At 38.3% G+C, this 16,594-nt stretch overlaps 1 protein-coding gene and 1 pseudogene across 3 annotated transcripts in view; both read right to left on the reverse strand.

Moving 5' to 3' along the window:
• Positions 1-16,594, reverse strand: part of LUZP2 (leucine zipper protein 2) — a 517,925-nt gene that overhangs the window by 32,586 nt on the left and 468,745 nt on the right. For all 3 annotated transcript variants that reach the window (XM_019955362.2, XM_070783149.1, XM_070783150.1), the window contains one exon: positions 14,431-14,598. In XM_019955362.2, coding sequence (XP_019810921.2) covers positions 14,431-14,598 — 168 coding nt within the window. The remainder of the gene's footprint in view (positions 1-14,430; positions 14,599-16,594) is intronic.
• LOC109554697 (ATP synthase mitochondrial F1 complex assembly factor 1 pseudogene) lies at positions 7,371-8,862 on the reverse strand (annotated as a pseudogene).

Below are 16,594 nucleotides of genomic sequence, written 5' to 3' on the forward strand. Positions count from 1 at the left end.
ATGCTTTCAAATTGTGATGCTGGAGAAGACTCCTGAGAGTGCCTTGGATTGCCAGACCAAACCAGTCAATCCTAAACAATATCAACCCTGAATATTCATTGGAAGGACTGATGCTAAAGCCCCAATATTTTGGCCACCTGATGCGAAGAGCTGACTCCTTGGAAAAGACCCTGATGCTGGGAAAGATAGAAGGCAAAAGGAAAAGGGGCAGAAGAGGATGAGATGGTTAGATAGCATTATCGACTCAATGGACATGAATTTGAGCAAACTCTGGGAAATAGTGAAGGACAGGGAAGCCTGGCTAGCTGCAGTCCATAGAGTTGCAAAGAGTCGGAGATGACTTAGCAACTGAACAACAATAATACAGTGCAATTTTATTTGAACACAAAATAATAAAATCTTGCCATTGAAAACAACATGGACGGACCTTGAGGACAATACACTAAGTGAAATTAAGCCAGACGAAGACAAATACCAATTACCATATGATCTCTCATATTTGAAGTCCGCAAATCTTTTTAAAAAATGAAAACAAACACACTTACATATACAGAAAACAGATTGGTGATTGCCAGTGGAAGGGCATGGGGTGTGAAGATTGGAAGTTAATTGCATGGTAACAGATGGTAACTAGACTTATTGTGTTAATCATTTTGTAGTGTATACACTACATACAGGGCTTCCTAGGTAGCTCCAGTGGTAAAGGATCTGCCTGCCAATGAAGGCAACGTGAATTCCATCCCTGGGTCAGGACGATACCCTGGAGTAAGAAATGGCAACCCACTCCAGTATTCTTGCCTGGAAAATTCCATGGGCAGAGGAGACTGGTGGGCTACAGTCCAAGGGGTTGAAAAGAGCTGGACATGACTGAGCATGAGCAGGAGCAAACCTGAAACTAATATAATGTTATGCACTAATTTTGCCTCAATGAACTAAAAATAAACCCCCCAAAAATCTCAGTTGTCAATGACCCAGTTTTGAGACCTAAGATGGGTTACAAGCCTCCATGACCCTCAGTCTTCCTCTCTTATAACATCAGAATACTGTCAGCACCGCTTCACAATGTTTTTCTTGATTTTAACTGAGAAAACTTGTGTAAAGCCGTCAGCAGGAAGTCAGTCACCCAGAGTGCTCTATACATTTTGTGTTGTGATAACATAAGAAGCACTGCATATTTAAACATCTATTGTTTTTGTTAGCATATCTTTAAGATTCTAAGTAATGCACATTTTTGAGCAGGCAGTTTGTTGCACTAGACTTGGCATAAGAAACCTGGATTTTAGTTGAAGTTCCCTTTTTAAGTAAAATGGTTATAGTAAGATGCACGCTATTTATTGTGATGATCTAATAAAACACCTAGGCAATAGCCATAAAGAACTATGGAAATTAAAATTCTCACTATCATTATTACTATTGAACAACTGGAACCATAGTTGGAATCCATGCAATAGCCTTCGAAAGGGAAAAGTTAGCTCTTGGAGTATAATTGATGTGAATAACTTCCTGGTTACATACCTGCAGACACTCCAGAAATATTCTTACTTTCACAAAGAGATCAAAAACGGCCACAATATGCCAAAGGAAAGTCTAACACCAGCACTCTAGGGAACTCAAAAACACTGTCTATGATTTCTTGAAATCCTGAATATTGATGCATTTTATATAGAGATGAAAAGCAAGGATACTACTTCTAATTTTCTTTGAAACATTTAATTCACAATGCACTGAGGGTGGATCAAAATGATAAATAATTTTCTTGTCTTTTGCCAGTGCTGGCACAAAAATGTGTAATAACTTTCAGCAAATATCAAGATGTTATGTTTCCTGTTGCTTTTGTAAATTCTTTTGTGGGGATTCTTTTGATGAACGTTGAAATTATTTTCTCATTGTCAAACTCCACGTAGAACTGTGTGATGGACACTTCGGTAGAGAAGGACACAAAATAATATCTTATTAGCCCAAATAATCTTGAAAATTATAATACATAGCTTATCCTTACAACAACCTTTTGAAGAAAATGGTACTATTATTCCCATATCAGTAGGAGCGAATTGGTTTAAAAGTTGCGTCTGTTACACAGCTGAGGAGTGGCAGAGCAAAAATTCACATCCAGACAATTTGGCTTTAATATCTACTCTCTTAAACACTAGATACACTACATGCCAGGTTTTATGCTATAAATTTAGCCTTTTAGTTAATTAGGCTCATTGTTTTATATTGCTAGCTCTATTTCACAAAAAGAATAACCACAGTCTTTGCTTCAGTTTCCAACATTTTACAAATAACTGGCTAAATCCAGGATTTATAATTGGTCTGTTGAATTCCAAATTCTGTGCTCTCACACACATGATTCTTGGCACTGGGTATCTGGTGTTTAGTCACAGATGCCAGCACAGGTTTCCAGGACAGCAATGTTAAAGAGAGAAGCCTGCCAATTCAGGATACCCACCTAATGGAACTTGCTAATGCCTGAAAAGGACCACTGGGAAGAAGTATAGGCCTGCTAAGGATCAAATTTTCATTGGAAAACTGTAGGCCATGGAGTATATTATTCTTTTTGAACTCCTGTCCATCTACATAAAAATTCATCGACACCTTCATCTTTTCCAACTTATCTCCCCTCTCAGAAGCTATGTGTCCCTACTCCACTCCACATCCAACTCTCCACCTTGTGATCATATTCATATTCCTTAATGCTGCTTCTGAATTTTAAATCCTTATTTCATATCTCAAACTTTGTCTTCATTATCTTTTTCGCATTCTTCACTCTATATCATACTAAAAATGTACATAATCTTCCTGCCATCCTACTAAGTCCCCCAAAGATTTGTCCCCTCTCTTCTCAGCTAATTTCCTTAGCATAATCATCTAGTCTTCCCACCTTCACTTCCTCACATTTTCCTTAAATTTTTGTGTCCTTTGCATTTCTCAAATTCATTCCATGTTCCTTTCCTGCTGCTACTGTCTCATTGCTCTTATCAATAATATTATTCTCCCAATAATTTTGTTTCTATTATCTTATCCTATTCTTTCTATGTTACTACTGGAATTAGCTTCTTAAAACTAGAATCTCATCAGGTTCCCCTTGTTAAAAAGCTTCTAGTAGATTCCAAGTTAATGCAAGATATTCAAGTGAATGAATTCCACCAGAGAGAAGAAAGAAAATACTGCCAATAAAATGATCACAGGAAGCTGAGTAAGGGCTTCTCTAATGGCTCAGTGGTAAAGAATCTGCTTGCCAATGCACTGGATTCAATCCCTGAGTCAGAAAGATCCTCAGGAGAAACAAATGTCAACCAACTCCAGTAATCTTGCCTGGAGAATTCCATGGACAGAGGAGCCTGGTGGGTTACAGTCCAAGGGGTTGCAAAGAGTTGGGTACAACTGAGCCGCTAAAGAGCAAGCAACAACCAAATTGATTAAATTCCATATGGATGTCCTTTTCTTTTGCAAGTGTTATAAGGAAATATCTCATAGTTGTTTTTTTTTTTTTTAGGATTAAGATTTTACTGCATCTAAAGAGACAAAAGAAAGGTTAGATGAGAATTTCTAGTCTTAAAGAAAAAATCTCTTGTATTGATCATCAATGGACAGGAGGTTGAGGGCTGTCTTACTTATGAATAGCCAACTGGTGATGAGAAGCAACACATCTTTAACATAACTTTATCTTTGAAGATACCATGAAAGTCAATACTATCTGATGAGCATCCAAGAAATTCTAATGAAAATACAGGACAAGAAAATGGAACAAGTCATCTGGTGGTTCTCCCACCATCTCTGGTGTGTAATAACCCAGCCACTCAGGCAGTTTGGGGAGTGGCAGTGGCCCTGCCGCCCAGCTCACGAAGGTTCAGGGGTATCCAGGCCTGGGGCACACGGCAGGAGCCGTCATCACCAGGATGCCCGAGAGGAAGGAAGGTCTGATCTGTCAAGGGTAGTTGTGATCGAGCCTTACAAGAGGAGAGTGATGATGGTGTCATTTAACCTTCTACCACAAAAGTGTAAATAAAGTCAAAAAGGTGGGCAGAAAGGATGAATCTTCACTAAAAAAAAAATGTGCAAAGAGAAGGATAAAGAGCCTCAAGTGACTAACCATGATAACAACGAAGATTTAGCTGTGGAAAACAGAGGAACTAAAAAGGAGAGTCCAGTATCTGATGAAGTAGGTAGAAAAGGCCAAGTCTGATTAATATCGTGTGGGGCTTCCCAAGGATCTCACTGGGTAAAGAATACACCTGTAATTCCAGAGACACAGGAGACCTGGGTTTGATTTGTGGGTCTGGAAGACCCCATGGAGGAGGGCATGGCAAACCACTACAGTATTCTTGCCTGGAGAATCCCATGGATAAGAGGAGTCTGGCAGGCTACAGTCCATATGGTCACCAAGATTTGGACACAACTAAAGCAACCAAGCCCACATGTACTTACCACATATAATCACTGGTTCCCATCTCCCTTCTAAGTACAATCCAAGTGAATATTTTCATCAATTATTTTGTAAATACAACCTTTTTTTTTAGTAGTTCTAGAAACATTTTTTAAGAAGGAGAAAATCTCACCTCATCACTTTTCTTTTTTTTTTTTTTTTTAGTGTAAGTGCTTCACTTTTAAGAGGTTAACTCATTTGCTGGTTGCCATTGGTGGTGGTTTTTGGTTTTGGTACAACCAGAAAAGAGCAACATGTTAAGTATGGGAGGTTTTGGTAGTCTTGAGTGTTAAATATCCATAGGTAGGGCAGTAGCTTTTATATCCTATAATACTTAGCATACTAAATGACAATTTGTAGTTACAGTTGTGCATTGACTATGCCTTGAATATTTACATTACTTCTATTCTCATTTTTTTTTTAGTATAGTTGTTTCCTACAGAAAATCACTCTTTGATTGTGGCTCTTGTCAGAATGACATGTTCTCTATAACATCCTTGGTGGCAATAGTCTAATTTCCCTAGTAACTTTGTTATTGTGCTGTGAAAGATTGAAAATTTGAATCTGTAGTATATATAATATTAAACTGTTAATTGGTGAGACTTATGATGTAATAGTTTATCAAAACTTGAAGATGTAGGTACTTGATATACTCTTAAGAAAAATTTGCTTTCAAATGTCAGGCTGGAAAGTCACTGCAATAACTGTTTAAAAGAAATTATAACTACATGCCTTTTAAAATTTCAGTTCATACATTAAGAAATGTGTACAAACAATAAAGTCTCAATTATAAAAGAAAAGAAAGGAAAATGCAAACTGGTGGTCATTCTTTACATAAAAGATATTTAGTAGCATTTTCTCTGAATATCAGTATGCTTTCCTAGACTTATGTATATTAACATTTCTAACAAAAATGTCTTGTTCCTATTTTAATTTCAGAAGGATTAAATGAATTATATCCTTATGGAGCTAACATGTCTTTAAAATAAGTTCATAGAGATATCCAAATAATCAATTTCTCTATGTAGTATTTTATTACAGCATACATGTACCAAGGATGAAGAATAAATGAGAATTTGGTTTCAGACCATTTCAGGGTACATATATGCATACCAGTAATAAGAAGAAAGCATTAAAGGGCCTTTGTTGTTTCCATTTTTATCTTTACCATATTAAACAATACTTTGGCCACTTGATGCGAAGAGCTGACTCACTGGAAAAGACCCTGATGCTGGGAAAGATTGAGGGCAGGAGGAGAAGGGCACGACAGAGGATGAGATGGTTGGATGGCATCACCGACTCATTGGACACGGGTTTGGGTGGACTCCGGGAGTTGGTGATGGACAGGGAGGCCTGGGGTGCTGCGGTTCATGGGGTCGCAAAGAGTTGGACACAACTGAGCGACTGAACTGAACTGATATTAAACATATGTCTTATAATTTATAGTGTTAGTTTAAAATATTTATGTGCATATGTAATATATATGTTCATACAGTAACATGTAAAACATTATATAATATAAACTTAATTTCCTTGCCACAAATATGCCACATCTACTGGGAAGTAATTAAAAAAGCAATTATGATTTCCTAAGACCAAAAATGAAACCCAAACAAAATTCCTTAGTTGTAGTATTTTATGCAGATATTTTAGATTCATGTTTTCATTTTTATTCTCACAATAACCCTGGGCATACAAAGATATAAAACATATTTCTGTATCATGGAAAGAACATGAGCAGCTGCTTGGTATTACAGGTAACTAAATGGTTAGCTAGGGACAGAGAGCTGGTAGAAAAACAGATCTTTATAAAACTGAAAACCTTTGGGCTAGTTGGGAAATCTCTTCCAGAAGCAGCAAAGTGGGGGGAAAGGACAAGCTTACTTCTCCACTGTGTTGTTTAGTTTTTAAATCATGCCTGACTCTTTGCGACCCCAAGGACTGTAGCCTGCCAGGCTCTTCTGTCCATGAGATTTTCCAGGCAAAAACACTGGAGTAGGTTGCCATTTCCTCCTCCAGGGATTGAACTCGTGTCTCCTGCATTGGCAAGTGGATTCTTTACAAGTGAGCTACCTGGGAGAGTCGTTTCCTATTCCTACAGTACAGATTTTAATACCTCTCAACCTTGGCTGTAAACATGAATAATCTAGGAGCTTTGAATAATCTCCAAAACTACCCTGTGCTTCTACTGGAGTACAATAGAATTGAAAATATTGGCATCAGGTGTGAGCAAAGCTCCCAATGATTAAAAAATGCAGTCTAGGTCGAGACCCTTTGTCTGGTAATTCCAGGTGCACTTCTTTGAGAGTTCTTAGAAATTACTTTGCAACAGATTTTTGGCAGGAATAAAACAGGGAAAACAAATCCACCTTGCTTTAAACCTCCAGGCACCAAGCAGAATGCAATTTTCACTTGGATGCCTTTAAGCTCCTGAATAGGACTACTGTTTGCCTGTTGCCCTAAAATGATTTTGGCATTTCTACCAAACTGGAAAAAAAAATAACAAATCATCCTTGTCCAATTAAGTTGATGCCACAGCTGTGACCTTTACCAATGTCAACTGCAGCTAAAGTTGACTTTGAATTGCATGGAAAGAAAAACAAAGATAGAAGATGGTGACTCCCTGGGATGGGAACGAAATAATGAACTTTCATAACATAATTTCATCATTTTCTTATCTACACTGTTTTCTGAATTGCTTCTTCTGCTGTCTTTCAATAGTCTCCTTTCTTTATGACATTTACTATTGTGATCGCTGACATTAAATGTATTGTGAGGATTCATCCATACTTTTTTTTTAATAAGCCAGACTTTATTTTATTGCTACATTTCCCCCACACACAATACGGTGCATTTGCTTCTGCCTACCTTTTCTATTAATATAATACTGGCAAGGTTTAGAGTTGTTTGAAAAACAAAAAGCAAATCTGGATTGATCCTCTCTTTACAAAATAGTTGATTTCTTTATACTGCAACAATTCAGCCCCTCCAAATACAAAGCTTCCAACAGGCAAAAAATCAGGTGTCACAAACTATGGTTTAAAAATATGCAGGCAGCAGGCACTGTACCTGTGCGTTTAATATACCTGCATTCTACTGCTACTCCAAACCAGCTACACTAACAGCAGTCCTTGGAGCATCTAGATAGAATTTTAATCCTGATGACAATATGTGATTGTTATAGAGTCTAACAGGATACCTGGGTTATGCCTTTGGACAGCCAAGTGGGAAGAGTATGCAAAGACCACATCTAACTACAGCAGGTCCTCAAGCTTACTATCCTGCCACAGTTTATAAAGGTGAGGAACTAATTATTGGGAGCTGCACAGTCACAATGGCCAGAGAACAAATATACTCCTACAGTGCGTAAGATCAAGTCAACCATCTTGTGGATCCTTGATTGTCTCTGGATGTGATTTCAAACACTTGAAAAGGATGTTTTAAGTATGCTGGGAGACAGTTATCAGAATGTTTAGGTATCTTTGTTCCTGAATACCACGTAACAGGGCTCACCTCCATGTTACTTCTTGCAATAAGCACAGAGGGCAACTCCTTAGAGACGACTTATTATAGATACTGAGCCTCGGAGAGTTCAAGGGGTGGGTAGGCTCAGGACCATCCAGGGCTGAGCAGAAAATTCTACAAGCCAACTAGACAGCCCTAAGTCTTATCCTCGTTCTGAGAACATTTCACTTCGGCTCCAAGTCCGCTTTGCTCCAACTGTGCGGTGACAGACATTTGAACTCATTGGGTCTGAAGTTAAAGATATCCACTAACCTGTAGTTCTCTTCTGGATCAGTGGCATAGAAGAGCCCCCTGCATAGAAGAGCTGAACTTTGTTGGCCAGGCACTGTGCCTCAGCATCATTCAGAAATGTGGAATCCATTTCTGCTGTCATTAGCACTATACTATTTTCTTCCTTAAGTTCAGGGTAATGATATAGAATCAGCTGACTGGCCGCAGCTTCCCCTGGGATCTGAATATTTATAAGTGCAGTGAAGTGGAGTTCAGTACCTGTCCATTGCCGGACAAAAAACTCATAACCTTCCCTTCTTGGTAGGCCACACAGAAATGTTGGACAGGACTAAGCCCGGTTCCAAATCAAATCAAACTTTTTAGGAATAACTGCGTAGACTGTTCTCTTTTGCTGCAAAATACTGCTGCCAAATCTGTTTTATTTCTTCGGCAGTTTTGTCTTTCACCATCTCAATGTTGAAGATTGAACTGAGAGTCTAGTCCTTAGTGAATCCTCGGCTCACAGGCCGTTTCCCCAGTGTCTTCCGTGCCACACATGGGATAAAGTCCCCTTGCTTGGAGTGCCCCACTGGCTGCTTGCTAAACTCACTGCACTTCTCTAGTCAGGACTCAAAAGCAGCTGAGTCAGACCTGCACAACTGCTGGATCTTTTTGCAGTAGCGGTCCTAGAAGGGGTTGGCTTCGAGCGCCTTTCTGACCCCCGCTACCAATGGCGCCCCTGGCGGGCCAGCTGGAGCTGCGGCGCGCACCGGGATCACTGCGAGGCGACAGGAGCCCCAGGCCCAGGGCGGGGCTGCGAACTGCGCACAGGCCGCCCTAGAGGCCGGGCCCCCTATCACCGCAGGAGCCACGGCCGTTCCCACTTCCTCCCTCATTCATAAGCTAAAAAATTGTAGCTGTGCTTATTTGAATGTGTTCTTACGTCTGCACAGTGAAACTAAGTAGTTTTTGTTCAAATTAATATCCTGCCAAAAATCTTCTCCACCTATTATCTTCATTTCCACATATATTAATAGTACTTACTTTGAACATTTATTGACTGTTTTCTAGTATGAGACACTATTACACATACTAAATGCCCTATGTTAATTTTCTTAATCTTCACAACAATTCTATAAGGTTGTGCTGTTATTGTCTTCATTTTATATCTATGGGAGCACAATCTAAGGGGTTGATCAAAATTTCAAAATAAGAAAGTCTTAGAAAAAATATATTTACATCGTAACTTTAGAGATATCAGCATGATATAGTAGTTTTGATACTGTTATTTGCTTTTAGTATAATTTGCTTATTGTAAATGTATATAATTAATATTTAATAGTAAGTGTTTAATAACTAACTAGTACAAACTCTGAAAATTTGTGTTTTTATAGGTATAGGTATAGGTACAGCTTTTATAGGTATGTATGAGCCATCTCCCAGAGAAGGCAATGGCGACCCACTCCAGTACTCTTGCCTGGAAAATCCCATGGATGGAGGGGCCTGGTAGGCTGCAGTCCATGGGGTCACAAAGAGTCAGACATGACTGAGCGACTTCACTTTCACTTTTCACTTTCATGCATTGGAGAAGGAAATGGCAACCCACTCCAGTGTTCTTGCCTGGAGAATCCCAGGGACAGGGGAGCCTGGTGGGCTGCCGTCTATGGGATCGCACAGAGTCGGACATGACTGAAGCGACTTGGCAGCAGCAGCAGCAGCAGCAGCATGAGCCATCTCCAGCAGACCGCTGGAGTATTCACCGTTTTAAAACCAGATTGTTTCCTCAGCAGAAACTTAAGCTGTGGGTCTAAATGACTATGCAGCAGTCATGCTCCAGAATTTTAAAAAAGTACCAACATGTAAATTATTTTTTAATCTTTCATCAGTAAATTCTCATAATATTGTACTCAATTAATGAAATCTGTAGCTTTGAAAATCCACACTGAGTATATAATTTGTATGTGAAGTGCATATGTCTATTGGGATCATGTATACACATATATACCCACATACATGATGCAATAAAAACCTGCCTACATTATCTAGCCTTCTGGGAAAAATAAAAATAAAATGACATTTTGGGGAAAATTTTGCATTTTTTCCAGATATAGGTTAAAAATTGCTTACTTGGATTTGTTTTACAGATTTCAGGGAAAATCATTCAAATACACTTTTCAAAGAAGAGGCAGATTTTTTAAAAATGTAGATTAGAACAGCCATATATCACATGTATAATCATAAGGGATTTGATTTAGGTCATACCTGAATGATCTTGTGGTTTTGCTTACTTTCTTAAAGTCTGAATTTGACAATAAGGAGTTCATGATCTGAGCCACAGTCAGCTCCCAGTCTTGATTTTGCTGACTGTATAGAGCTTCTCCATCTTTGGCTGCAGAGAATATAATCAATCTGATTTCGGTGTTGACCATCTGGTGATGTCCCATGTGTAGAGTCTTCTCTTGTGTTGTTGGAAGATGGTGTTTGCTAAGAGCAGTACGTTCTCTTGGCAAAACTCTATTAGCTTTTGCCCTGCTTCATTTTGTACTTCAAGGCCAAATTTGCCTGTTATTCCAGGTATTTCTTGGCTTCCTACTTTTGCATTCCAGTCCCCTATAATGAAAAGGACATCTTTTTTGGGTGTGGGTTCTAGAAGGTCTTGTAGGGCTTCACAGAACCATTCAACTTAAGCTTCTTCAGCATTATTGGTTGGGGCATAGACTTGGATTACCGTGATATTGAATGGTTTGCCTCGGAAATGAACAGAGATCATTCTGTCGTTTTTGAGATTGCACCCAAGTACCGCATTTCAGACTCTTTTGTTGACTATGAGGGCTACTACATTTCTTCTAAGGGATTCTTGTCCACAGTAGTAGAAATAATGGTCATCTGAGTTAAATGCAACCATTCCAGTCCACTTTAGTTCACTGATTCCTAAAATGTCAATGTTCACTCTGCCATTTGCTGTTTGACCACTTCCAGTTTGCCTTAAATCACGGATCTAACAATCCAGGTTCCTATGGAATATTGCTCTTTACAGCATCGGACTTTACTTCCACCACCAGTCACATTCACAACTGGGTGCTGTTTTTGCTTTTGTTCCATCTCTTCATTCTTTTTGGAGTTATTTCTCCACTGATTTCCAGTAGCATATTGGGCACCTACCAACCTGGGGAGTTCAAGTTTCAATGTCCTATCTTTTTGCCTTTTCGTACTGTTCACGGGGTTCTCAATGCAAGAATACTGAAGTGGTTTGCCATTCCCTTCTCCAATGGACCATGTCAGAACTCTCCACCATGACCCATCTGTCTCGGGTGGCCCTACATGGCATGGATCATAGGTGCATTGAGTTAGACAAGGCTGATGGGGGAGACTGACCAAGGGGAAACTGGGTCTTGTTCTGATGGGCAGATCCATGCTTAGTAAATTTTAATCCAATTTTCTATTGATGGGCAGGACTGTGTTCCCTCCCTGTTGTTTGACCTGAGGCCAAACTATAGTGGAGGTAACGCAGATAACGGTAATCTCCTTCAAAAGGTCCCATGCACACTGCTGCACTCAGTGCTCCCGACCATGCAGCAGGCCACTGCCAACCCACACCTCCGCTGGAGACTCCTGGCCACTCACAGGCAAGTCTGGGTTGGTCTGTTGTTGCACTAGTCAAAGCTATGGTTTTTCCAGTAGTCATGTATGGATGTGATAGTTGGACTATAAAGAAGCTGAGCACTGAAGAATTGATGCTTTTAAACTGTGGTGTTGGATGAGACTCTTGAGAGCCCCTTGGACTGCAAGGAGATCCAACCAGTCAATCCTAACTGAAATCAGTCCTGAATATTCATTGGAAGGACTGATGCTGAAGCTGAAACTCCAATATTTTGGCCACCTGATGCGAAGAACTGACTCATTGGAAAATGCCCTAATGCTGGGAAAGACTGAAGCAGAAGGGGGCGACAGAGGATGAGATGGTTGGATGGCATCACTGACTTGTTGGACATGAGTTTGAGTAAGCTCCGGGAGTTGGTGATGGACAGGGAAGCCTAGCGTGTTGCAGTCCATGGGGTTGCAAAGGGTCAGACACGACTGAGCGACTGAACTGAATTGATACCACGTGTATCAAGGAAATTAAGAAAAATTATGATTTGTAATGCTCATGTCACAACAATGACCTGAGATAGGCACTGAGGAAACTGAGGCACAGAATAGGAGCTTCTTAAGTGAACAAAGCACACACACATGTACATAAAATACAATTGCCAAATACAATCTTTTCAAATACAATATATTTGAAAAGATAAATAATATAAGCAAAAGAGACATGCCAGAGAGGCTTTTAATGCTAATTTGTAAAACAGAATGCTCTATGGTATATCAACTTAGATTTATTGAACTTTATCTTAAATAATTAGATATGTTATCATTTTTTTAAAAAAGCATTTTTTAAACTACATGCATCTAAATGCTTCCTGTGTTTTCCTGTGATAAACCTAGAGAAATAATAATATATATGTATTATTTATTTCCATGACAGGATACATATTTATTAATAAGTCAGTTAAAGTAACAATTAATAAGCCAGTTAAAGTAACAATCAGTAATTTCTTCCATATATTCAGGGTCATAAAGAGCCCAGTTTTAATAATGAGCCTAATAAATATACTTTAAGTTGGAGACAAGTGTCACGTGTCCATAAAATCACAAAGCCACTTTGCCCAAAGTCACTGGACTTAATACGGTTGAATCTTTGCTTCTCCTTTAAACTAACCTGAAGTGGAAGGAGTATGTGGCTTTATGATAGGTGGCAGAGATTGTGTAAGGTAGCTGTACACTTAACCAATAGTCTGTTTCAATAAATTTACCAGGATTTTTTTTAAACATAAAAATATATTAGTATGCAACTTTCTTCCCTGAGTTTAGTTGAATTAAAACAAAACAAAACAAAACACTGTTTTCAAAGGAGGATCAGAGAGATGTAAAGATGAAAAATATTGGCCTAAATTTTTTGAGATCCTTCATTACATAATAAAAACAAAGAAGATAATATAAAATGGAAATACTTATTTCAAATGATTTTAACAGAAAAAGAAGGTTACACAGATTAACCTGTTTTTGAGAAGTCAACCCATTACAGGAGAAAAACAGAATGGTAGATTTATTTTATTTTACCTAATTTTGACTCTTAATCCTGAAAATAGCATTTCCCTCATCTACAGATTGGCCACACCCCCAGTCCTGTATTGGTAGGTATTTGTAACAGTGGTCCTCAGGGTTTTTTGCCCACCGTCCTCTAGCTCACCATGGATTTGCTTTAGAAGTTGGACTCCTCTCTATAACATTTATTTCAACAGCAAGTGATCCTGAGGCAAGTGATAAAAGAATTGCACCTTCAAGTATACTGCCTGAAACTAAACTCCTTTCTTTAATAACAATTTCAGATTGTCAATATTTATTTAAAATTAGAGCTTGCAAACTGAAGGTTCTGATGATTGAAACAAAAGCGGAACTGAAATGCCCTCTTTTGTCCTGTATAAAGTAGAGTGATGGCAGGGATTTGCTTAAGGTGTTATTGTTTAAGTTGCTAAGTTGCATCCAACTTTTTTGCAACCCCATGGACTGCAGGCCACCAGGCTCCTCTGTCCATGGGATTTTCCAGGCAAGCATACTGGAGTGGGTTTCTATCTTCTATTTCCTTCTCCAGGGGATCGTCCTAACCCAGGGATGGAACCCACGTCTCCTGCATTGACAGGTGGATTCTTTGCTGCTGAGCCACAGGGAAGCCCTCCTAGTCCCCTAGGGAGCTCTTAAAACCTAATGATGACTGGAGCCAAACCAGGAAGAATTTGTCTGAGGTGAGTCCCAAGTATTAAGACTTTAAAAAAAAAAAATAAAAAAAAAAACTATCCCAAGTGATTCTAATGTACAGTCACAGTGTTGAGAACTACAGGCTTAATTTCTGAAAAATGTATCCACTTTTGTAAGGATGGTGGTTATACCCTAGAAGAAAGTATTTTCCATAATAAACCCCTGGTGAAAACTGGAATATAATACAAGATATTTTCTTATAATATTGTAAAATAATTATGATAATAATAATTCTGCCTAAGAAACACCTTGTTCTCTTATACAGAAAATTTGTTTTCCAACATTCTCCAAGTGACTATGAAGACTTTACAAACTGGGTTACTATCTCCCGTTTACATCCTGATTTTTCAATGAATTTGCTATCTTACTTGGATTCACTTTGATGATAATACGAATTGAAGTCAAGAAAGTACCTTGGCCGTTGTGCTTACATATGCAGTCCTGGTGTCAGTTATCATGGTTGGGACTGATAACTGAGTTCGATACGGCCTGAAGGGATTCAAATGGAGAGGATGCTGATCGTGGAAAACAGTTGAGAGGCAGAGTTGCACAGTCTCTTTCATTGCTTTCAGCTGTGACTCCTATAAAAACAAGAGAGATCACAATTTTTACATGTGCTTCTGAAGGTCATCGTTCACCTGACTAGATTCTCCCTTTCCTCCTAGCCTATACTCAGTCCCCAAACGCATATTAGTTTTAATACATAATTGCCCAACATAAATTCCATGATAACATGCCATGGAATACACACTCAGTCTGTTTTTTAGGAACTAATGTGTTTCATGATATCCTTTGATCACTGGAATTCAGAGACATAGCTTACATTATCCCCCCTTGAATTGACGTGATTTCAATCATGATACCTTGCTGGCAAGGAAATATACTTTAGAGTCACTCTAAATTGGATTCTTTTAAGCATCTGCCATTTTTATCATAAACCTCCTTTATTACAAATCACTCCTCTTGTGATGTAGGCTTTTTCTGTGTTTCTCAAATCAGCCTGTATCTTCACTCAATTAATGCTAAAACTCTTATTTCCATGGGTCCTGTTAAGTAGTAGGAGTTATTCAGATGTGATTGTAAGTGCTAATCAAACATCTGTGAAACTGGCATTATTATTTCTGTTTTACTATGAATGTAACAAAATTCCAGGTTCTAGACTGTTTTCTTCTTTTTAAATTTTTATTTTATATTAGAATATATTTTGGTTTACAATGTTGTGTTACCTTTAGGTGTACAACAAAGTGATTCAGTTATACATATACCCTTTCATTTTCAAATTATTTTCCCATATAGGTTATTACAGTATATTGAGTAGAATTCTCAGTGCTATATAGTAGGGTCTTATTAGTTATCTCATTCATATAACAGCAGTGTGTATATGCTCATTTCAAAGTCCTAATTTACTCCACCTTTCCCCTTAGGTTAGGTAATCATAATTTTCTAAGCCTGTGAGGTCTATTTCTATCTATAAAATAAGTTGATTTGTATCATTTTTATATTTCACAAGTTGTATCGTATGATATTTGTATTCCTCTGTCTGATTTCCTTCACTTCGCATGATAATCTCGAGGTCCATCCATGTTACTGAAAATGGCATTATTTCACTGTTTTTATGGCTTAGTAGTATTTTGCTGTATATATGTACCACATCTTCTTGATCCATTCCTTTATTGATGGACATTTAGGATGCTTCCATGTCTTGGCTATTGTTAAGCAGTGCTGCAATGAACACTAGGGTGCATGCATCTTTTTGAATTATGGTTTTCTTAGGATATATGCCTAGGAGTGGGATTGCTGGATCATATGATAGTTCTAGGTTTAGTTTTTAAGGAAACTCCATACTGTTCTCCATAGTGTTTGTACCAATTTACATTCCCACTAACAGTGTAGGAGGCTTCCTTTCTCTCCACACCCTTTCCAGCATTTATTGCAGAACTACTTTTTCTTTAGGTTTACATTCCAAGGTAGAGTGAACTATATAGAGACAACCATCTCCAACTGCCATCCAACCTCCAGATCCCACTGCTAAAAATATTTTAAATTGCTTATAAGGTTTTATTTATTTATTTTTACTTAATAACAGTCATGTATTTTGGGAGGTAAAAACTACAGTCTTTTATCACTTTATGAAGTAAAATTTTTCACATTTTAGATCTACACATGACATCTTAAAATAACTGTTAGCTACATGGCAGAGGCATCAAAATTTTAATTCCTGGTGGTGTGACCAGACACTTCATTTTTCAAGAATTCAGTCATGAAGCATTTAAGAACAAATTGGATAACAAAAAGAAGTCCAGCTTATATCTGAAAAACTTTCCATTGGACATTTTTGGGGAAAATAAAACATTCAAAATTTGCAGAATTTGCCTTAGAGGCTTTGAAGAATATTCTTTAGACTCATCCTCCAGGGAACTATAATGACTATCTGCTTGTGGGTATGTAGCATTTGATATGCACTTAGCATAGATTAAAATATGATGTAAGCAAAAAAATATTCACCAAATCTAAAAAATTAGTATGTCAGTTTAGTTCAGTCGTTCAGTTTTGTCCAACTCTTCACGACTTCATGGA

This window comes from Bos indicus, chromosome 29, assembly GCF_029378745.1.
Source record: "Bos indicus isolate NIAB-ARS_2022 breed Sahiwal x Tharparkar chromosome 29, NIAB-ARS_B.indTharparkar_mat_pri_1.0, whole genome shotgun sequence".
In the NCBI taxonomy this organism is placed as follows: Eukaryota; Metazoa; Chordata; class Mammalia; order Artiodactyla; family Bovidae; genus Bos; species Bos indicus.